Source organism: Perognathus longimembris, chromosome 2, assembly GCF_023159225.1.
Source record: "Perognathus longimembris pacificus isolate PPM17 chromosome 2, ASM2315922v1, whole genome shotgun sequence".
NCBI classification, from domain to species: Eukaryota; Metazoa; Chordata; class Mammalia; order Rodentia; family Heteromyidae; genus Perognathus; species Perognathus longimembris.
In genome coordinates this window covers 23,621,529-23,646,160 of record NC_063162.1, presented here as the reverse complement: position 1 = coordinate 23,646,160, position 24,632 = coordinate 23,621,529, and the positions used below count along the sequence as shown (strand labels likewise).

General features: G+C 44.3%; 1 protein-coding gene across 1 annotated transcript; it reads right to left on the bottom strand.

Moving 5' to 3' along the window:
* Window positions 1–1,795: 1,795 nt before the first annotated feature.
* On the bottom strand, window positions 1,796–24,348 carry Got1 (glutamic-oxaloacetic transaminase 1). Its single transcript, XM_048338505.1, has 9 exons — window positions 24,130–24,348; window positions 15,834–16,015; window positions 11,078–11,201; window positions 10,514–10,626; window positions 10,142–10,246; window positions 7,941–8,091; window positions 7,692–7,857; window positions 6,473–6,615; window positions 1,796–2,609 (listed from the first exon to the last, which is right to left on the bottom strand). Exons 1-9 carry the CDS (start codon window positions 24,245–24,247, stop codon window positions 2,470–2,472), a joined length of 1,242 nt encoding a protein of 413 aa, XP_048194462.1. The 5' UTR covers window positions 24,248–24,348; the 3' UTR covers window positions 1,796–2,469.
* Between the last annotated feature and the right edge of the window lie 284 nt (window positions 24,349–24,632).

Genomic DNA, 24,632 nt, shown 5'->3' with positions numbered 1-24,632 from the left:
TCTTGAAAATAACCAATGTAGAAAGGCACTGAAGGCCTGGATCAAGTAGTACAAGGTCGGGCTGGGGATATATATAGCCTAGTGGCAAGAGTGCCTGCCTCGGATACACGAGGCCCTAGGTTCGATTCCCCAGCACCACATATACAGAAAACGGCCAGAAGCGGCGCTGTGGCTCAAGTGGCAGAGTGCTAGCCTTGAGCGGGAAGAAGCCAGGGACAGTGCTCAGGCCCTGAGTCCAAGGCCCAGGACTGGCCAAAAAAAAAAAAAAAGTAGTACAAGGTCTGCCCAGAAAACACAGGGCCCTGAGTTCAATCCCCAGTAGTGGGGGTGGGGGTTGGGGTGCATGTTTCCTAATGTTTAATGGTTTCTTCTCTCAGAGAAAAATGAAATTCTAACAAGAGAAATTTAAAACTAAGATGCGGTCAGGTAAGATTGTACCTTGGGAGGTCACAGGTGATTTACTGTATCAAGATTGGCTTTGCCAAGAACCAAGCTCTGTCCCAGCGGGGGTGCCCTCGTCCCTCTAGAAACAATGGTTTAAAAATACATTTGGGGGGCTGGGAATATGGCCTAGTGGCAAGAGTGCTTGCCTAGTATACATGAGGCCCTGGGTTCAATTCCTCAGCACCACATATACAGAAAATGGCCAGAAGTGGCGCTGTGGCTCAAGTGGCAGAGTGCTAGCCTTGAGCAAAAAGAAGCCAGGGACAGTGCTCAGGCCCTGAGTTCACGGCCTAGGACTGGCCAAAAAAAATAATAAATAAATAAATAAAATAAATAAAAATACATTTGGGGAGATGACAAAAGGCAGACTCACCTGGCTTCTCTATTGACTGCCATCCCTTACTGACAAACATCTTTAAGTCAAAAGGGGAGTAAATGCAATACAGAGGAAATGAGAAGCCATGAAGCGATGATGGAGTAACATCTAGTCACCTCCACTTCATTCCCACCCACCAGCCCTGTCACACTCCTGCTGACTGGGAAGGCTTGAAGATGGTGAAGGATCCGTGTGGTAACTGAAGAATGAGGGGAGCAGTGCTCACATGAGAGCATAAACAAAGATTACAACATATACACACTCATACAGTTCACAGCTCATCTGTATCTAGTCCCTGTAAGCTTACAGTCTGGTTAGAAGAGGAGAGGGAACCAGAAATGTCTAGATCACATGATCACTCAAGGTAGAAAGATCTTGTTTAACTATGGAACCCCACCAGTAGAATGGGATACCTCACCAAGGATGGAAGGCATCTGTCACCACCACCCCAGTTGAGAATGAGGAGTCAGAGACAATATGGAGGAGACTATCTCAGTAGGGGAGAGGCTGGCCTTAGTGACCTCTAAGATTCAATCATCCTCTACGACTAGAGGATTTAGTAACTCAAAGGAGTTGTACAAAGAGCCGATCCTGTTAAGATACCAAGAATAAACTTGTAAATATTGTGAAACCCCAAGTAATCACCCTCTTGTTTTAAGCATCACCACCCAATTCTACAAACATACCACTTGGAGAATAATTGGAGAATGTCTGGAAATTGTGATCTAAATTTAAATGGCTGGGACTGCTCCAACAGACTAGAAAGTCCTCCAACTCATGACGTCATGAACTCATAAAGAAATATAAGCCAACAAGCCTCAAAATGAATAATAAGCTCACAAAACCTATACGGATTGGAGAGTTGTGTTTGGAGAATACATTTTCATTTTTCTTTTAGCTACTATAGAATCCTTCTAAAGCCTTGCTGTTAAACTGAAGGTCACAACCCCAGATTAATGGATCACAAAATCAATCCCAAGCTTCATGATCAGCATTTTTATTTTCTACATGAAATGGAACACAGTAGATTCGACTAGAGAAATGGCAGAACGCATTATACATCACAAGGGTAGAGGCTGCTTGGAAACGTTTGTTTCAGCTAAGTATTGTGTATCTGTGTGTAGGTATCATGATGCAATTATTTCCTATTGCAGCCGCCTGGAAGAACTAAAGTTTCCAAGGAGGACACGACCATGCAGAAAAAGCAGGAAGACAAGCCACTGGGTGCAGAGGATGAGTTTAATGCCACGGCCAACACCCACAGCCACACTCAGCTCCTTGGTCTTTGGGATTAGACATAGTAGAGTCGAACAACACACAGAAAACATGAGCAACAGTGGGCAGCACTCCCCCTAGTGGGGGGAATGGGAAGGCAAGGTATCTACAGCTCATGATCAAAATATTTTCTTATTCTTAAATAAGAACCCTAATTTATTCTGGCCTCCAAAACACTCTAATCCTAGGCCCCCAATTTATTTCCAGGGATGTTCCCTTCACCAGGGGCCAGCTTCAAGAGAGGCCTCAGCAGGGCAGTATCTAGTCCTTCGGTTGTCTCTAATGCATAATTTATACAAGTAGGTCCGTGCAGGCAGGGAACACGCGCACACGACAGAGAACTGCTTTGGTGATGTGGAGGGGATGGGACGTCTTCACTGGATTCTGATGACAGCTTCATTGATGGAGGTAGCCACATAGTCGAGGTTTTTGGTAGTTAAGCCACACATGTTGATGCGACCGCTTGGCAGCAGATAGATATGCTTTTCATTGATCAGATACTCAACTTGTTTGGCTGTGGAAAACCCAAAGAAGACAGAATCAGAGCAGCAGGAAGCCTTTCAGTGGTGGTTCAGCACCTAAAAGACAATTACTCTCCTTCTTTCCCCTTCACCCAGAGAAACAGAGAAAAGGGAACTCAAGTGTCCAATTGGCAGACAGAAAATCAGTCATCTAAATTCTGGAGAGATATTTTACTAATTCACTTTCTAATTCACTTGACGTTCGAGAGGACTACTGCCCTGGGCATTTTAATCTGAGGCTACCTCTCAACCAAATAAGATGCTCCATTGACTAAAAACAACCATTGGACTCAAGAACATTCCACTGCTTCCTTGCCCCTGAGGACATTGTGGCAATCTCCCTTAGCACTCAGTCTTGATAGTACTTTGGACCAGGCCTCATGCACATGGTACTGGATACACACAACCATCCAATCAATCCTCGTCTGCCTCTCACACCCCCTCAAGTGCAGGAGGGGTCCCACATCTACAGAAATGAACTGCAGATGAGAATAGGTAGAGCCTGCCTACAAGTTCCTATGCCTTCTGGCTAATCCATAACAAGTGACAATCTTGGCCTGGGGTCTCACACTGCCATGCGCCCTGCTAAACAAAGTTTACCAAGTCCCAAGTTGCCCAGGCTTAGCTGTGTGAGTGACAGTCACCCCAGGAGACATGGCCAACCTTGTAGTCAACCTAAGCACAACACATCACTGTCTTGAAAGGCCCATTAGCCCTCACAGGCGACCACTATAGTTCCAGGGCTCCAGCCCTGGCTTGGGCTGTATCTGTTTAATAAAAAGGGGTAGAAGGGCTAGGAATGTGGCCTAGTGGTAGAGTGTTTGCCTCGCATACATGAAGTCCTGGGTTCAATTCCTCAGCACCACATAGGTAGAAAAAGCCAGAAGTGGAGCTGTGGCTCAAGAGGTAGAGTGCTAGCCTTGAGCAAAAAAAAAAAGAAGCCAGGGAAGTGCTTAGGCCCTGAGTTCAAGCCCAACACTGGAAGAAAAAGGGGAGGAGGGAGGAGAAGTCATGGTTTGAGCCACTAGTAAAGGTCATGAACTCCTTCCCAAGAAAAAGACCAGTAGCCACATGAGCACTGTTTGTACTGTAACTGCAGCTTCACACATCTGAAGTACAGCCACACACTCCAGGTTAAAAGCCCCTGTTCTCATGAGTAAACATAACAAAAGAATTCTAAGAATTAGAGTAATCAGGTGGTGGGAATCTGGGGATTCACTATACAACTCTTTGGTATTAGACAAGTTATATATGCTTTTCTGTCTGTATGTTTTCCTAAGGAAATGATAGTTTTTAGCCAAGCACTAATGGCACATGCCTATAATCCTAGCTACTCAGGAGGCTGAGACCTGAGAATCATGGTTCAATGCCAGCCCAGGCAGTAAAGTCCATGTGACTCATCTCCAATTAACCACTAGAAAAGTAGACGTAGAGTTGTGGCTCAAAGTGGTAGAGTGCAATCCTTGAGCAAAAAGAGCTCAGGGATAGTGCCCAGGCCCAGAGTTCAAGGCTCATGACTGACCCCCCCCAAAAAAAAATTATTTTAAAGATAACATCAAGTGACAAAAATATAACTTTACTATTATAAGGACATCTATTTTCATCATTTTACAATTCATAATTTAAACTGATTTCTTACTGTGGATAATAGGAAGATAAGGCTATTAGTGGGGAGACACTCCTACCCTGGAGCTATTCAGAGCATGATTACAGAATCGATTTCCACTATACATATTATTTTTCCAATTGTATAAGGATGACTTTGCTTATTCAACTGACTTAATTCTCCATTCCATAGTAGGGAAGACACCTATAGTTAGTTGACTAAGCTTCTCTTCCCTTTTTTCTTTTTGGCACGGGGTATTGACCTCCAGGCCTTCCCCTGGAGCCACACTTCCAGACCTCCTTTACTTTCTTTCTTTTCTTGAACGGCCTCACTTTATCCCCAAGGTATTTTGAGGAGTCTACGACACACCTTACCATCTCCTTATTTCCTTGAGTGTTTCCAGAGCCCATTTCAAACTAGTTCTTTTTGACAGCCCCAGGCATCCATCCTTACGCCCTCCCCATCCCCCCACCTCCGCCCATCTCCAACCCAAGCCACTGTTCATCTGCTCTAGAGCCAGTACTGAGGCAGGCAGGTGAGTGGCAATCTGCACCATGCTAACTGTGGTGTGAACAGTGGATCCTTAGGAATTATTAAGTAAACAGACCATCTATCAGCAGAAGGGATTGTTAATCACTGACAACTAAGCCAAACCCCCCTTTGAACCACTAGATTTTCAAACAGCTTTTTTCCCCTATTTTTGTTGGTCATGTGGCTTGAACTTGGGATGGACCTGGGAGCTGTCTCTGAGCTTTTACACTCAAGGCTAACTTTGACCTACAGTACCATCTCCAGTTTTCTGGTGGTTAATTGGAGATAAGAGTCTCACCAACTTTCCTACCTGGGGCTGGCTTCAAAACGTGATCCTCAGATCTCAGCCTCCTAAGTAGCTAGGATTACAGGTGTGAGCCACCAGAACTTTTAATTCTTTTTTTTTTTTTTTGGCCAGTCCTGGGCTTGGACTCAGGGCCTGAGCACTGTCCTTGGCTTCTTTTTGCTCAAGGCTAGCACTCTGCCACTTGAGCCATAGTGCCACTTCTGGCTATTTTCTGTATATGTGGTGCTGGGGAATTGAACCCAGGGCTTCAAGTATACGAAGCAAGCACTCTAGCCACTAGGCCATATTCCCAGCCAGAACTTTTAATTCTAACTACCTATCTGAATTTTTATTTACAAAATGGAGAGCCGATCAGTCACGGTGATTCAAGTCTGTACTAGCTACTTGGGAGGTAAAGATTAGAGGATTAAGGTCCAAAGCTCCAGGTCAGCTCAGACTAAATAAAGCTGGAGAGATTCTATTCTGACCAATGGCAGTCATTGGTGCACACGTAGAAAAGTGTGCACTGCTGGGTGCAGGAGCAGGTACCTGTCATCCCCAGAGGCTCAGGAAAACACAAGTAGAAGGATCACAGCCCAGGCCAGCCCCAGCATAAAACAAGACTCTGCTTCAAAACTCATCAGTGCAAAAAGGGGCTAGAAGCAAGACTCAAGAGTGCCTGACCAAGCAAGAACAAGGCCCTGAATTCAATCTCCAGTACTGCCAATAAGAACATAAACAAATAAATAAAATGGAGAAATAACTTTATAACATCTTTTTACAGGCACTACTTAGAGACTAAGAAAGACCTGTTAAGAAATTCAGTACCTGCTGGGTGCCAGGGGCTCACACTTATAATCCTAGCTACTCAAGTGGTTGAGGTCTGAGGATCACAGTTCAAAACCAAACCTTAGCAAGAAAGTCCATTGAGACTCTTCTCTCCAATTAACCAACCAAAAGCCAGAAGTGTGGCGAGAGCTCAAGTGGTAGAGCACTAGCTTTGAGCACAAAAGCTCAAAGACAGCACCCAGGTCCTACGTTCAAACCCCAAGACAAACACAAAACATAAAATCAAACAACTCAGCACCTGTAGAATGACCATAATCATTATAATCTATATCCTTAATACTAAGGTAATGCCAAAAGGCATATGACAATTTACAAGTAGCTTAGAACAAGCTACAGATCCTATTACTTTCCAGCTGGCTCTGAGCAACTTCTGATCCACAAAAATCAACAGAGCAGTAAGACAGACCACAATGTTCTTGAGACCCAAGAGGCTCACGAAATGGTCATACTGAAAAACCTAACTTGCCAGGCCCAAGTAACACGAAACTAATTAGGCAGCAGCTGTAGAGGTGAGGTTCGTGACTAGTTCTGGAGAGGTGTTGTGTCTACTTGCACATAGGCTTGAGGAAGTGGGGGCCACTTACGGTTCAACCCAGTGAAGCTGAACATGCCAATCTGTTCGGTGATGTGAGACCAGGTCCCAGGGGTCTTGAGGGCTTCCAATCGCGCCCTGAGTTCAGATCGCATTGTCAGAATCCGGTCAGCCATTGTCTTCACATTACCTGTCCTGAAGCATAGATAGTGGCATCAATTCTAGTCTGGACAGGAGAGATGGCTCATGAAAACATGTAGGTTGTAAACAGCCTAATTTAAAGTGCAAGCTGAACACGAGAGCACAACCTGCTATTATGGTACACGGGTGCATAGACGAGTAAATGAGCAGAGCAGAAAGGGAAGACTACCTATTGCCAGAGTCTAGTGCTAGTGTCATATACGCTGGCTGGAAGACCACAAAGGGTTCCCACTCACGCTTCACTGAGGGGCTGATACAGATGGGTAACATAGTCTATCAGGCCTAATTAGAGATGAGAGATTTAGCCACCACATAAAAATGACTCTGTTCCAAAATCAGATAAAATTCTCTCCTCCCTCCCAATCTACAATTTCACCTCCTATGGCTTCAATCACAGTTAGAAAATATGAAATAGAAAATTCCAGAAGTAAACAATTCATAAGTCTTAAGTAACTGCCATTAGTATACTGATAGATTGTTCCATTATTAATATTTTGACATATTATTTTGTCATTAGTATTATTAATCTAAATGCCTAATTTATAAATTAAAATTTAAACTTTATATAGAGGAAAATGCAGTACAGTTAGGGTTTGTTACAATCTCTGGTTTTAGCAAGGGGGTAGGGGGTGAATATATCCCTTGTATATGTATATGTAAACTAGAAATAAGAAGGAAAAGCCCAAATTTTGTTTTTGTTTGTTTGTTTTTGCAGTTGTGGGGCTTGAACTCTGGGTCTGGGTGTTGTCCCTGAGCTCTTCAGCTCAAGGCTAGTGCCTACCACTTGAGTCACAGCACCACTTCTGGTTTTCTGGTGGTTAACTAGAGATAGGAGTCTCATGGACTTTCCTGCTTGAACTGGCTTTGAACCATGATCCTCAGATCTCAGCCTCCTGAGTAGCTAGGATGTAATCCTAGGTGTGAGCCACCGGTGACCTTCTTGTCACACTGATTTGAAGCTAGACAGTCTAGTCTGTTGGGAATTCTTCCCTGTGTGTTTCAACTTTAGTCGACAAACATCCCCCCAACTCCTCACTAATCACCCACCAATCAGGCCTTGAGCGCCTTACCACTCCTTAAAGAGCTCAGGGTTAGTGAGGGTGGTAGCGACGATTCGTGCTCCCTGGGCAGGGGGATTGGACCAAGTAACTCGCACAATCTTCTCCATCTGGGAAAGGACCCGCAGGATGCTCTCAGATTCTTTTCCAACCACAGTCAGATTCCCTACACGTTCATCTAAAGAGATGATGAGAAACTGGGCTTAGCTGCTGATGACACAGTTGTGGGGAGCCAGGGCTGCAATTCCTAAGGGCACTCACTGTAGAGCCCGAAGTTCTTGGAGAAGGACTGGGCACAGAACAGCTCGAAACCTTCAGACACAAAATAGCGGATGGCCCAGGCGTCCTTCTCTAGGTCTCCAGATGCAAAGCCCTGATAGGCTGAGTCAAAGAAGGGGAACAGAAAGCGGCTCTGTAAGGAAGGAAAGCGCGTCAGGGCAGGAAATCCTTCTAGAAGCAACCTCACCAACAGGCTCTTTTTTCCCCAGGTGGCACCTTGGGAAGAATCTCATCCCTGAATCTTTCTTCTATTTCTTATCTAGGTGCACTCAAACCACATACCACTTTTATATCTGATTCTCTGTTCGGAAAAATACCAACCAGCAAGCAGAAAGATTTCAGTGCCTTACTTGATCTGTATTTTGCCCTAGAGTGCTAAGATGTAGCTTTATCACCAAAGCTTACTTTTGAGGCCTGGACAGACTGTGTTAGCAGTCTTTCCTGTGAATTATTGGTGTGATAATAAGCTGAATGAGGCTTGGATTCCGGGGCCTCCTCCATCTCAGAGCTACCCTACAGGGCACTCAAGATGAACCAGGGAGACAGCACTAGTCTCATCATTCTCACATCCTTGGAGTTCCTCACTGCAAGGTGTGCTCTCTGAGTAGCTAGCACTTCCTCCTGCCCCCCCCCCCCCCGGCATCTAGGCCCAAAGACCCAACCAGGTCGTACTTTGACTCCTGTCTTATCCCTCATATCCCATCACAGCCCACATCCATCCCATCTCCTAAGAGCTCCAGGATACACTCGCATCTCACTTTCCCCACTACCACCAACCTCATTCAGGTCACCACCACCTTCTACTTGGATAATGTCAACAGCCTCCTAACTGCTCGCCCAGATTGTCTAGTCTTGTCTCCCTCTGTCCATTCTCTGCTGCATAGTCAGGGTGGCCTTCAAACAATACATAGCTACTCACACCACTCACTGACATCAGACATTTCGGTGGCTCATGGCTTCAACACAGCTCACCTCACACTCCCTCAATTACTTCAGAACCCTAGGCCATGACAAGAACAAGCTTCATTAAATGGACCATGATCACTGCTGGAAGCTTCTGATCTGCCAGCTTCCACCACCCGACGCCTTCTTACTGTAGACACTGTTCCTTCTGCCACCACCTGTAACTCACACGCCCTGCCCGAAGTCTAGTTATGGAGCCCCAGAGCTCATCAGCACATATTTCATAGTATCATACCCATCACCAGTAGCATAAATACTCCAGTCCTTAGCTGTACACACACCTATGCACATACACACACGGAGACACACTAAGCCTAACACACAACCCATCAAGCATGGTAGTGTCTTTGCTTGGGTGATGGTGCAGGGACCATAACCCGCCTAATTCACTATGGCATACTTACCACACCCAAACCAGAACTATTGTGCAATAATTATTACATGAACACGTTAATGGCAAAGATATGCACTCAGCACTGGAAATTTCAATTTGGAAAGTTTCCCAAAGAAATAGAAAGTTGAATTTCCTAACTATTTATAAGGTCAACAAATCCAAAATAAGTCGAAATGTCCATCAGCTAATTTACCCAATCCATAAGATGACATATCCAAAAAAACAATATGAAAACCAATACTGTAAAGCTTAAGACAGCAAATATATAAAAACACGTAAGCAAAAAACTAAGTTGTTCAAGACAGCATAGACAAAATCTCATCTTTGTAAAATATATAAATATGTATTTAAGAATTTGCACATATAAACCTGTATACACATGTGCACACTCAAAGGCTGACACACTACCAAAGCACTAACACTGTCTTTGTTTGGGTGGTAGGATTTATATTAATGTTTACTTTCCTCTCCAGACATTTCTCTATTTTCCAAATTCTTCAATAAGCAGGTTCTGCTTTTAAATACGTTAAAAAACACATATTAAGCCAGCCACTAGTGACTCACACCTGCAACCTAGCTACACAAGGCGGCTGAAATCTCTGGATCAAGGTTCAAAGACAGCCTGGGCAGGAAAGTCCTTGACACTCTTATCTCCAATTAACCACCCAAAAAAGCCAGAAGTAGAATTAGTGCTCAAGTAGCAGAGCACTAGCCTTGAATACAAAAGCTCAGGGGCAGCTCCCAGGCCCTCAGTTCAAGCCCCAGGACTGGCACCAAAAGCAAACAACTTCATCTGATGAGTGAGATGCTCGAGAACAGGAATTACCTTCATGACAGACGCGATCTGCTTCCACTGCTCCATAGTCGGGTCAGTCCCTGTTGGGTTGTGCGCACAGGCATGGAGGACAAAGATGGAGAACTCGGGAGCACTCTGAGGAGAAGGCAGCTATGTCAGCTCTGCCACCATGGTGACGATGAGAGACATAGTGAGCACCACACAGATCAGCAATGAAGGGCAAAAGGACACCATGTTCTTAACCTTTTCATAACTCTTTCATACAGTCCCCCTCTATTTCAGAATCCACTTACGTGGTTTGGGAAAGATGTCTCAGGTCCTTGCTTTCCAGAGATCCAAAGACTTTCCCTGCTGTCCCCGACAGCACAGAATTTTCTTTACAACTTCTTCTAACTCACCTACCTCCAGATCGTTAAGAAAACCCTGCAGGTCAAGTCCTCGCTTCTCTGCATCCCAGTAGCGATAGGTCCGAATGTCTCTAAAACCAGCAGCAGCAAATACAGCATTATGGTTCTCTGCAAGCAAAGGGACAAAATGCTAAGTGTTTTTAGACACTTGAAGGCACAATTAAAACAAACACAGCCAGCTTTCAGGGCCCTGAAGCGCCACATCCAGTGGGTGTTATCAAGGCTATAGGTAAAGATATGAACAAGCAATTGTACCAGGAACGGGTTCAACCAGTTATTAGTGCCAGACTTCTATCCTGCTACAGTGGCACTTCCTGTATCTGTACTTACATCTGATCTGGGGAGTTTTAATATGGACTACAATTCCAAGTCTACAATCCCTGGGGGGAAAAAAGTATTCCCCATTTGAATGTGAACATCAGGTTTCTCATAATCCACTTCTTCAGGCCCTCCCAAAGCCGGTCATCGCAGGTCTGGATTACATTTTCTGTGTAAGCAGTGAGGGTCATGAGGATATCTTCTCTGGCTCCTCTGCTTCTCCTCTGCATAAAAGACTCACCCCAAGTCGGAGAGGATACATAGACAGGTGTGTCTTTGTTGTCCAATCCATTGTACCATCGTGCTAAGAATTCTGCTCCAATTCGAAGTGCACCCGTTCCCCCCAAACACTGCACGCCTCCTACCTGAAAGAGAGGGAGAGTCTCAGGCTGAAAATGGTGATATCGGTTAAAATTAGCAAACATGACATATCCTCCTCTGACCTAGGCTACGGCAGTATGTGCTGTGGAAGGCAAACCCTTCCACTCACCTCAAGATCAGGACTGCCCCCCATCAGAAGCATGGAATACAGGTGTTTCTAGCAGGCTTTGGACATTAGTCCATGGTAATCAGCTTATGAATCTTCAGAAATATGTTCTAACAAAACAAAGATGATATATATGCAGGTACCACTTTCCTTTCCTTGCTTCTTCTCATCTTGGGTCACTTTAATAATAAAAATTAAAAAATAAAAGTTCTATATTTTGTCTGGAGATATGGCTCAAATGGAAGAGGCCCTGCCTAGCAAGCACAAGGCCTGAGTTCAATCCTTAGTTCAGTCCCAGGCAAGCCACTGGGCCTTGGTGAAAAGCTAGTCAGGGCAGCTCTGTAGGTGCTACATGTCAGTGTGGAATTGCTAACATGGGCTCTAGAACCTTATCTGAGATCAGAACTCATCAGTGTGACAAGCAGAAGAGCAGACTCAGAACTGCTCAGGGTCAAGGCCACACTGCATTCGCCTGGGTGTCATAGCAACTCTCACAGTGTCTGGCACCCAGTACTACACAAACATGCTAAACTTGCTGAAGAAAGAACATGGTGTGACAAAGACCTGGAGCCAAAGCTCCAGTCTTCTGGAGGGCAGTAATGATCAAAGCAAGAGACTGGGATGGCATTACTCATGAGGAGCTATGGCCAGGATGCCCAGCAATGGCTCAATAATTTCAGAACCTGAAACACTATACCATGTGGGAGATGAAAAGTGAACATTTTGTCTAGATCCTAAAGTCTGAGGATGGAAAATAAGCAGCAGTAATGACCCTAGAAAATAGGTTTCCCCCAGATGGCTAAAGGACCTGGTAGTGTGAAATGTGACCAAGACAATCTAAGGAAAAACAATTACTGTCTGTTTTCTGGTTCATTTATTCTTTTAGGCATGCTTCATCTACCAGTTTTGGCTCAATTACCTTTTTTATTTTGATCCTGAGCACTATACTGAACATCGAACACAAAGCTGGGTGCCAGTGGCTCTTGCCTGCAATCTTAGCTACTCAGGAGCTGAGGTCTTGAGGATCATAGTTTGAAGCCAGCCCAAGCAGCAAAGTCCATGAGACTCTTATCTCTAATTAACTTCCAAAAAGCTAGACATGAGGTATGGCTCAAGTGAGAACAGACTTGAGCAAAAGAGCTAAGGGACAGAGCCTAGGCCCCGAGGTCAAGTCCAAATACAGGCACAAAAAAAATATGTTAAATTTTTTTTAAAAAGGCAAAAGTGAATCCACTCTCACTCCCTACACTTCTAACATTCTTCCTTCCTGCTTTATGTACCTCTTATTATTGAATATATATTACTTTTCTAATGATTATGTTTAATCTGTCTCCACAAAACAGAGAGCCGGGGCTTCCATAACTGTAGTCAGGGCTGAGCTCCAGCTACTAGCAGGGTGTCTGGTTCACCAGACAAATTGGGCTAAGTAAATGAAGGATGAACTCACACATTCAGGAATCTGGGAGGTCCCAGGTTAGGAACTAAATGCTAAACAACTACAAGGTAAATAAGCCATGATTCTCTGCTCTGGGGAGGCTGAAGAGAATAACAGACTTGTGGGAGAGAAAGTCTTACAAAATTAGACATCAGAGTAAGCACAGTGAGTGCTGTTCCCAAGCTGTGATCAAAGTCCTCTGACAACTCAAGAGGCCCTGGACCGGCCCTGCCTGAGCTCTAAGGAGTCCACACAGCAGTGACCCTTTATCAGCTGTGGAAGGACTCCGGACTGGGGAGCTCAGAGAAGGCTAAGGGAGGAGCCAGGCAAAGGCTGTGACTGGGTCTATGACAGGATCTAGTGAGTCTGGAGAACAAGGCTCATAGAATGATCGCTGAGCAGGGATCAGCAGCTGGACACTAAGCACAAAGGCTGGGTTTGTCCTGCAGGCCATGGGAGAGCTACTGTGGAGAGCAGGTGGGGGTGACATGATTAGCTTTTTCCTAAGGAAGATCTTTCTAACTGAGACTATGCAGAATGTACTAGGAGAAGGAAACTAAAGGCAAGAAGGTCAAAGAAGATGTTACAAGAATTTACATGAGATAATAGGGGGCTGAACTAGTAATCTGGGGCTGGTGAGGACTTTTGTGGAAACAGGACTCAGAGCTCAGGAGCAGCTAGTACTTAGAATGATGCAAATACCAAGAGTATCCCCAACCAGCCCCCCCACAAAGATCTTCAAATGCTTGCTGTCATGAAGACTATATTTAAATTTGTTCTGAGCAGGCCCAGGGAGACAAAGGGAGTTAGATCAAAAAACAAGTAAACACATCCAAGGCCATATGCATACAGACACAAACACATAAGCTAAAGTACTGTATATGCAGGGGAGAATTCTTATGGTGTAACTCCTTTGAACAACTAAGTACAGTCTAACAAAATGAATACCAGGAAGCTAGAACTTAGGGTGTTGGGTTAGGTCAAGAGAAGGGGGGGGGGGGCGGATGAGTGAAGAGAGGAAAGGTGGGCGAATGCAGTCACAATATTCAATGTATGTACCTGAAAATGAAATGAGGAAAATTGAGGGGATGGGTGAGGTTGGGAGAGATGGGGGAGAATGATGGGAAGGGTGACATGGATCAAGATGCACTGTACTTATAAACTGACATGTTGAACTGAAACCCCTTTGCATAACAAACCCCCTTGCATAATAACATAAATTTCCTCTGTGGCCAAAACACCGCACCACAGACAATGCTGAAACCTGTTGAAATTGTTTTAGGAAAGGGAAAAGTGGGAAAGCATGGACATTAGAGGGGATAAGACTGCAATATGTTGTACAAGTGTGGAAATATAACAAGGGAAATCCTCTACACTAAGAAAGATGGTTATGTTACCAGGTCAAGGCAAAAAGAAACAGTCTTACAGTGTGAAGAGGTCAAAACAGGGATCACTGGGCAGAGGGACAGCATCTGTCAACATAGTAACTGTAAGAAATGCAGTCTTAAGGAAGCAGCAGCCCAACAGAATGTGAAAATAGGCAGTTGCCAAAGTTCTCCCTTTCCTTTCTCTTTCTCCTTTTTTTTTGGGGGGGGGGGCAGGTGGGGTGAGGGGAGTGGGTGACAGTACTGGAACTTGAACTCAGGGCTTTGCACTCCTATTTGGCTTTTTCACTCAAGGATGGCACTCTACCACTTGAGCCATGCCTCCACTTCTGGCTTTTTGGGTTTTTTGATGGTTAGAGATAAGAGTCTCATAGACTTTTCTGCCCAGGCTGACTTCGAACCTCCATCCTCAGATCACAGTCTCCTGAATCACTAGGATTACCAGATGTGAGCCACCAGCATCCAACCAAGTTCTCCACTTTAAAAATTCATTAAGACTGTCTTCCTCTCTTCCTCCTTCTCCCCCCTCCCCTTCTCCTCTCCACCTCTCTCTTTCTTTTCTTCCCTCCTTCTCTCTCTTTGCTTCCCTCCCTCTTTCTTTCCTTCCTTCCCTGTCTCCTCTCTCCTCTTCCTCCCTTCCTCCCTGTCTGCCTCTGCCACCCACTTTCTCAACACTGGATTTTTGTAGCAACTTTCCCATCTGATCCCTACTCTCTAACAACTATATCCCATGCCTTCAGTTCCTTGCAGCAAGTCCCAGTCTTGCATTAGCAACCCAGCCCACACACGGATTAATCAACTGTATAATCATTGACTCGAGTTCCAAGATCTGTACTGGTCTCTCTGCTTCTGGACACAGGATCCCAACCTTTACTTTACCCTGCCCACTCTGCTTATCGGGGCATCTGGGTAACATGATACACAAGAGGAAACCCCGTTGTAAACAGAATGCCAAGGGCACCTCTGATAACTCGAGGATACAGTCCTCAACTCAGGAGCCACAGGCTAACTATGAAGAGGGCAGCTGGTTTCAATTACACAACACCTTACTGGACTATTGCTCTGCCCTTTCCTACCCATCCAGCCAGGTTTATCCTCCTCAAAACAACACCTCAGTTGGGTAATTCCTTGGCTCAAACTCTCAGTGGGCTTTTCCTGCCTAGACTACCCAAATCAGCCTCTCTAGCAGATGCCCAAATCCATTCTAAGTCTCCTTACAATCTAGACTTGCTTAGTGTTTGCCTCTGTCCCTAGACTCCTCTGGCTCAAGAGAAACGCTGCTCAGCCTTTATCTCGTGCATGGTTCTCAAAACTGGCTCTATTTTGGAATCCCTTGGGGAGCTTTTTTAGAAATATGCCTATAGGGTGGAGGGGAGAACAGAAGTGAAAGGTAATAAGAACACTTCTGCTTCCAAGACTCTTATAAAGGATTTAGCATTTATTCTGAATAAATAAGATGGCATTTATTCTGAATATGGCAGTGGCCTTTCTACTACACATCAAAACCATATTGCCCATTTTTTCTTACTTTCTTGATTCCTTGCTGCTGTTGTTTGTATTTATTTATTTGATTGTTGTTTTTGTTTGTTTATTGAGTCTGGCTTCAAATTTGTGATCCTGCTACCTCAACCTCCCAATACTTTCACAGTTCCGGGGGGGGGAGGGGGGAATCTTCTCACTCTGAACTCACCCGCTTCTCCTTCAGAGCTGGGCTGTCATCTCCAAGGGCAAGACGAGAGGCACTGGTGCGGAACTCTGCCAGGCCCAGGATGGGCAGATACTCGTGGTTGAGACTGCTGTCATTAGCAATCTTCTGCTCCACCTTCCTCACTACTGGCAGTACCCAGGGCTGGCAGTCATCTGTGCGATAAGCTGAGCACAGAAAGAGAGTCAGACAGAGGAGTCTCAGGCTTCATCCAAGTCAAAAGTCTAGAACTGGGGCTGGGAATTTGGCTTAGCGGTACAGTGTTTGCCTAGCATGCATGAAGCCCTGGGTTTAATTCCTCAGCACCACATAATCAGGAAAAGCCTGATTATGTGCTGTGGCTCAAGTGGTAGAGTGCTAGCCTTGAGCAAAAAGAAGCCAAGGACAGTGCTCAGGCCCTGGGTCTAACTAAGCCCCAGGACTGGCAAAAAAAAAAAAAAAAAAAAAAGTCTAGAACTGGGAACAGTGATGGAAACCAAAGGACACCCCAGTGCTGAGTACCTTTGGGTACAGGTCTGGGTACAGGTCAGGGCAAGATGCTGAGCCAAGTGGACAGATATGGTTTCTCTCCTTATGGGGCTTACTGCTCTTAAGCGTGCGACCTCCAAATTATAATGCAAGTACAGCTGGGATACCACAGGGTCCCATCAAGTAGGAGAGTGGGAGGGAAAGCACTGTGAATGAATGCCACAGTCACCTTCTTCCACCCGTATGTCTCCAAGAAAGTTCCAGAAAGGTCTAGGTTGTACTTGACAAATATGAACATGGAGAGAGGGGAGTGAGAGAAGACACACCTCCACCTTTTGTCCTACAAAAAGCAAAGCAGGATGGTGATTTGGTGTCCTGGGGCCTGGCTGGAGTCCAGTCCCCGGTTGCTGTCACATATGGCCCACTTCAAACACACTTTGTCCCTTCTCTGGATTTTGACACAGGCCAGTGTTTACCAGTGAAATGGTTTACCTACTCCCCTGCATCTCACTCTTTCATGGATTGAAATTTCAACTTCATAATACTTAATCTTGCTTTATAGTAAAAAAAAAAAAAAAGAGCTAAGCATTACTTCCACATTAATTGCACCTTTAGATTTAGACTCCTCTACCTTAACCTACCACTTATTTTTTTTGCCCCCTACACTACTCAATGGTAACGTTGGAAATACAGCTGCTCTGGCTTTGCACCTGGGTCAATAATCTCTCTAGCAGGATTCCTAAGGCTCAAATGTGTAAGGCTCCGACAATCCTATACCTATGCAGGTGACTCTGAAACAGAAACAAGATTTTATAGTCATTTTCAGCTTTACCTTACTTATCTCTACCAAACCTGAACCCCTAACTTAAAAAAGAAAATCATATTTTAGGGTAGTAGTTAGTGTTGTGTAAACACATACTAATTGTAGAAAGTTTAGAAAAGCCCCAAAAGGAAATGACCAACAGTATAATTAACATTCAATCAGTACTCTGATACAAGGGATATGAAAATGTAAGTGTACAGCCTTCCAAGCTTTATTTTCTATAGACATTTTATTTTATTTTAAAGTATGGATCATAGATACATAGGATTTCCTTTTTCCACTTACAGACTTATTATGAATATCATCACTATATTCCTGACAGGTGATATTTGCATGTCTTTTTTTTTTTTTTACTAGTTTCCAAGTCCTTCACTCCACAAATAACAACTGTTGCTACTTTCTTACTTAATATCAGAGTTTCCATGTGCATACATGAGCAAATATAGCTTCTTATATTTGATAGTACATAACACATTGTGCTGTGTCGTTCCGTGGGGGTGGGTGTTGGGGGCGGGGGTGTAAGTACACTGCTTGAATGCAGGGTTGGACACTGTCCCTTGGCTTTTTCACTCAAAGCTGATACTCCACCACATCAGCCACTTCCAGCTTTTGAGTGGTTAACTAGAGGTACAAGTCTTAGGGACTTTCCCTGCCTGGGCTAGCTTCCAACCACAATCCTCAAATCTCAAGCCTCCTGAGTAGACAGGGTTACAATGGGAGCCACTGGTGCCTGTCATGTGCCTTGCTTTTTCCATTTGAAGATCTTTTCATATTGCACATAGACAGTATCTCTGTTCTTTTTCACAGTTGCTTGAAGTATGAAGCATATTTTATTTTGTCAGTCTCTTACTGGACGTCTGTGTGGTTTATGGTCATTTGACTATTAAAGCAATAGTTCAGTGAGCCACCTGGTACATCTCACATGGATGCAAACACAGCTGAGAGCTGGCTAAGATGTTGACTGTGGTTTAGATAAATCATAATTATAAGGATTATATTTCTTATTAGCACCATAAAGGGTGCCTACTTCTTTCTCTGCCATGTCCACGAAGGGTGTGTTTATTAGTATGAAGGTCAAAATGGTATATCAGGCTAGTTTTGATTAGTTTCTCTTAATATGAATGAGATCAGCCATTTTCATATATATTATGCATATAATATATAGGGAACCATTTCCAATTGCATTTGACTAGCCATATAACACCTTTTTGTATGTATAATTGATTAACAATGTTGCTTTGGATTACTTGATATTGTAAATACTGTGACAACTGCTTTTACATCTGTACATATTCATGAGTGTTCTCATTGAAAATACACCTAAAAGTGAAAAGGCTAGGCTAAAAGGTATGCAGAGAATAGGACACTTTAGGAGACTATTTTAAATTTCTTATCTGTCTTCTATTCTATCAGCCAACTTTACACTCCAAGAATATGACCTCTGCAAATCTGAGAAACATATCAGGATAATAATAAAAACATGGGGGGCTGGGGATATAGCCTAGTGGCAAGAGTGCCTGCCTCGGATACACGAGGCCCTAGGTTCGATTCCCCAGCACCACATATACAGAAAACGGCCAGAAGCGGCGCTGTGGCTCAAGTGGCAGAGTGCTAGCCTTGAGCGGGAAGAAGCCAGGGACAGTGCTCAGGCCCTGAGTCCAAGGCCCAGGACTGGCCAAAAATAATAATAATAATAATAATAATAATAATAATAATAATAAAAAACATGGGCAGAGCTCCAGACTGACACAGCCACTAACCCACCCAGGCTCTGAGCTGGTGATCTAACTCAGATACTTTCATTTCAATCCCATTTTAACCCACCCCACCCCCGTCCCACCAAATTAATTCCAACTCAAAGGTGGTGAGATTTGATCTTTCTTTATCACATGCCAAAATAATAACTTCTGTCCCTCAGGCACATCACCCTAACTGATCACAATGCTAACTAACATTGCTGAATGCATTCTTGGGAACTCATTTTTTTGGGGAGGGGGAGGGTAGTGGTGAGGATTGTTTTTTAGAGAAGGCATCTGTAAATGCTCAACACCACCAAATCTTCACCATTTAAAAGTCAATTCAATTTTGGGAAATGGTACTCCTATCATCTTCAGTGGTTGACAATACGTTAAAAAACAACAACAACAACAACTGGAAGATATTCATGGAGAATAATTACAAAGGAAGGGTCTACTGTGTGACTCCATTGCATGGGGCCAGAAGTAAGGCAGAATATACTGGCCAAAGCATGGTAGAAGAAGCTGCTCACCTTATAGCAGCCAAGAGCAGAGAGAGAAGGAGCAGAGGAATATGCCTTTCCAGGGAATACCACCAATGACCAACCTGTCCAACCAGACTCCACTCCTCTTTTCCACCGCTTCCCAATAATGCTATCAGATGACTCCATCAAGAGATTGGTTAGCTCACAGCCTTCAGGATCCAATTACTTCCCAAAGGCCAGTTAGCTGGTAACCAGGCCACCAACACATTAGCCTCTGAAGGAACATCTCAAATTTAAACCAAGGGCTGGGAATATGGCCTAGCACCACATATATTGAAAAAGCCAGAAGTGGCACTATGGCTCAAAGTGGTAGAGTGCTAGCCTGAGCAAAAAAAAAGGAGCCAGGGACAGTGCTCAGGCCCAGAGTCCAAGCCCCAGGACTGGCAAAAAAATAATAATAATAAAAAAAATCACACCAAAACAGGACACAAGAGAAGGATGTATTCAAGACTGAAGAACACTGGTTTTCTGATGGTAAACGAGATAAGAGTCTCATGGACTTCCTTGTCTTGGCTGGCTTTGAACCACGATCCTCAGGTCTCAACCTTCTGAGTAGCTAGAATTATCGGCATGACAATCTATTTCTCATAGTGGCTCAGAGTCTTGGAATCTCTTCTAACAATCTTCCATTTTAATAGGATACCACAAAAGGCACTAAAGCAAGAAATGTCTAGGGGGTGGGGAAAGCCTGAAGCAAGCCCAAATGGGCTATAACAAGGGCCTTCTTAGCAGCATGCTCCCCAGTTTCGTGGGCCATTGCCCTTTCTAGAAGAGTCCTTTTTAAAGAAGTCACAGAGGTTACAGGTAGGCTCTATAGTCTTGGTTTACAGAAGGAAAGGAAAAAAAACAACAACACACAGAGAATCAATGATCCACCTCCTTCCCTCATCTTCCTCCTAAGATTTCCATTTCTCTCAGCCCACACCACTAACAACCCAGGCAGGTCAGGTATGCCTGTAAGATCCTTCAACTAAGACTGTGGAGAAAGCCAGAGTCTCAAAAACACCTACTATAGCATATCTTTCCAATGATTTCATTCCAAGATGCTAACAAATCACATTAAAAACAACTATTAATGCAGGTACAGTTATCTAGGCCAAAAGGCTAGATTAACATGAAAAAAAAAAAGGGATTGGGGTGTTGAAGAAATTTCTGTGGTAGGCTGCATCCAAGTGGACTCCCTTAAATCTTCTTTCTGTCTGAAGCTTTGAAAAGCATGAAAACGATCAGCTGGGAAAGGGTCATGCTTTAACAGTGTCATGCTTTAATAGCCTGCTCTATCTAACTATAGGGAAACTACTGAAATCGCCACAGCAACAAAGTCTCTGGGGGAAACGATCTACAAATAGGAACTGGCTAATGAGACTGCAGTTGCAGTTCTAAAATGTCCAATATCACTAGAACCTAAGCCGGCTAACGTCCATTAGGTATGAGCTTAACTTGGAAGTGGCAAGAAGGAGAAAAGCACTCTTCCCATGGTTAGTAATTAATGACATTTCCTTCACAAACAGTATACTTTGGGTGTGTATAAGTAAGGCTGGGACACTCAAAAGCAGGGAAGAGACCTTTTATTCTACTCTACATTAATTAGATCCTATTTAAGCACCTACCATCCACAAAGCGATGGGTCACCATAAAGAGCAACAACATTTACACAAACTGGGTTCAGGTGCCTCATGTCTATAATCCAAACTATCAGGAAGCTGAGATCTGAGAATCTCCATTCAAGGCCAGCCAGGGAAATTCCTCAACACTTTTATCCCCAATTAATCAGTAAAATGCATCTGCAGGTACAACTCAAATAAAAGAGCACCAGCCATGAGCACAAAAACTCTGAGTTCAAGCCCCAGACCTAGCACAAAAACAACACAAATAAAAAACTGGGTGTGGTGGTACATACTTGTAATCCCTGCTACTGAGGGTGTGGAAGCAGGAAGATTGCTAGTTCTACACTAGCAGAACAAAGCTGATTCGATCTCAAAACAGAAGAGGAAAAAAGGAGGTAGGAGTGTGGTGTGGCTCAAATGGTAGAGCACTACAGTAGATTCTTGTTCAAAGACCAGAGTTCAAAGGAGGATATTCTTAGGTGAGGATCACAAAGGCTCAACATCTATGTGCTTATGATCATATAAAATGCTTATCAAAATGAACTCCAAGAAATGGAAACAAGAAGTCATTTATTTACTTTTTGTGGGGGTTTTTTTCTGTTTTGTTTTTCCCCTTTTGTCACTACTGCTGATTTCCGTACTTTTTGTCTTATATGTAAGTTTATCTGTTTGGGGAGGTAAGGGGGAGCACAGAAATGGTGGGATAAAGGGTGAACTCTAATTCTGCAATGATACTCACTAGACACTATGTTGAAAAAGAACTATACAACTTGTGGGGGAGGGGGACTAGGAGGGAAAAAAAGTGGGAGGAAAACAAGGGAAAAGGTGACATTGTTCAAAAAGGAATATTCTCATTACCTGACCTATGTAACTATAACCCCTCTTACATCACCTGCACAATAAAAATAATTTTTTAAGCCCTGGGTTCAATTTCCAGTATCACAACAACTAATACCTTTACATATAACACCTTTCATTTACATCACATATATTTATTTAATCCTCATTCAACAGATAGGGCAATAAACTTGTTATCCTTCACTAGTCATGCAAAGTGCTAGCAAATCTCAGAACACACTTGGTAGCATAGAATCTTGCAAAATTCTGAAGGTCATCCTTCAGTCCTAGCTCCTCATTTTACAGATTTAAGTCTCAAAGATGTTAAATAACTACAGTGCTAGGCCTATACTCAGGTCTCTCTATCCCAGTGCCATGCACTGGCTGCCCCAGACCCTTTGCAAGTAATCAAAATGGAGGAGTGACCTAAGATACCTGTCTAGAATCTCAGCTCTCCCATCAAATGGTCTTATGTTCTTGAGGGCAAACTGCATCTTCTGTGTAGGCTCCAACTTGCTTATTTCTACATGGAAATAGTTAAGAACCTTCCAGAGTTGCTGTAAGCAAATCACGAGATGACATGCACAATTCATTTTCTCATTTTCTTACGTTCCAGGGAAACATGACAATGGCCATCTGAACTAAACAGTATGATTCTGGATTGACCACTTCTGCTCCAGCAGGGAGCTTTTCCTCTGCATGAACAGTTTATTTCTGAGCCAGTGTCATTTCTCAGTTCTTGAGCTGAAAATTTCTATTCACCATCTCGCAGAACCAACCACTCAAAGAAATGTCAAAATGGCAACCGAAAGTTAATACTACTTATGTGCCAGACCACGGTACTAAGCCCTGTAAATGCCTCCAATCCCCACCAAAACCATAGTACATGACTCAAAGGTGACTGAGCCAAAAAAATGAGGTCTTATAAAGAAATACATTCAGGCTGATATAATATTAGCTCTTCAGTATAAATGTGCCATAATTAAATACTTGGAGAGTATGGGTTGGATTTAAATTAAGACCCCAAATGGTGCCCATCCCAATTCAATTCAAGACAATCTTTCAATATTTCTCCCACTCAGCTGCCTGCCAATAAACATCATATTCCTTCCATGGGCAAAACAATACAGCACTGACTTGTTTAACACTTCATTATGAAGAGTTTCAAAGAAACACAAAAGTTGGGAGAACAGTATCATTTATGTCCAAGCATTACCAAGCTTCAATACACTACCACTTTTTTAAATGATTTTTCTGCCCTTTCCCCTTCCGCCATATGCCTAGGTAAAGATTTTTGTCCTGTGTGTGACAAGCACTATGTACAAGGACAAACATTTTCTACAGGAATGCTGATTCTGAATCCTCTGCGTGTCATCCTCTGCTACAAAATAATTCCATTTTCTTTTTCTTAAATTTCTAGTCCTTTTATTCTAAGCTGTTCCCTTGGCACAGGACATCATCTATTCATTTTCATCTCCCAAGCTGGCCTGTGTAAGTAGCAAAGCCCAAATCAAGAAAGTGTCTATGGGGCTTCAAACCTCCCCCATAATCGCTCTAGCAGAAATAACAAATCCACCGGAGGAGGTTAAAATTAAAAAGGAATTTCAGAGACTTCTTGATTCAAATGCTCCTCTTGGCAGAGAAGGAAACTGGGTAGCCCATGTTCTGAGCTAGTCCCAAGGCCCAAAAAATACAACCAAGAAACGGAGACAAAAGATGTGTGGGTGGTGAGTTCCATTCCACGATACCTACCCATTCCTGCCACAAGCATCTGCCCAGATCTCTGGGGGCACGGAAGCATTTCTAATCGCTATACCTGCTGATATATTTAAATCCTCGAGCACAAAATCAAGCTTCAGGGTTCCCCATAACATTCAACAGCATGCCTAACAGGCAGCCAGTGGTCATTCAAATATCTCCCGACTCATACCAGAGCTCCTTCCCGAGGGCTAATTCTGCTCCTTTCCCGCTTCAGCTACCCCGACTACACGGCTCTCGGATTTCCAATTTCCCTCCATCTAATCCCTGGCCTCTCCACGCGGTTTAGGAGGATGTGGTCTAAAGGAGAAGGGCCGGGAGTCCTGCGTCCTGCCGGCTACCCCAGTTCTCGTGACCTTGGACGCATCTCTCCTTCTCAGGGGGTCCGTATGCCTACCTGTGAACGTGGGGGTCCCCGACCCCGGCAGCCCCGAGTCCCCTCGGTCCCTCCACGCCAGGACCGTGTCTGCCCCGCACCGCTCGCACTCCAGCGCTCGGCATCCTTACCTCCCACTCCCAAGTTGACCTTGCGGGGGTCTGGATCCTCCCGGAAGTCAGCAGTGAGTTTAAAAACCAAGACTGGCTGGGCCTGGGGAACCTCCGCGAAGACGGATGGAGGAGCCATGACGACAGAGCCAGAAACCTGCCGAGACCTGCGCCTCACGGTGGCTGCCCTGCTAAGTGGGGATCCGGGCTCGACGACTGGAGGAGAAGCTCACCTTCACCTCGCGGGAGGAGGCAAGCCCGCGGCCTCCAATGGGCGGCCCGCGTCCAGAGCTTGGCAACGCGGCTCACCAATCACCAGCTTCTGACGCACAAGGGACGGAAAATATGGGGCCCCAGGAGCCAATCAAAGAACAGAATCTTATCCGAGCTGGTAAGGATGGAACCAATAAGATTTGCGCCGGCGGTGCTGTGGGTGGGGACTAAGATTGATGGGCAGAGCGTGCCCCAATCGCCGAGACCTTTATTCCTTGGGGACTGCCGTCTCTAGAGGGCAGCCTCCTTGA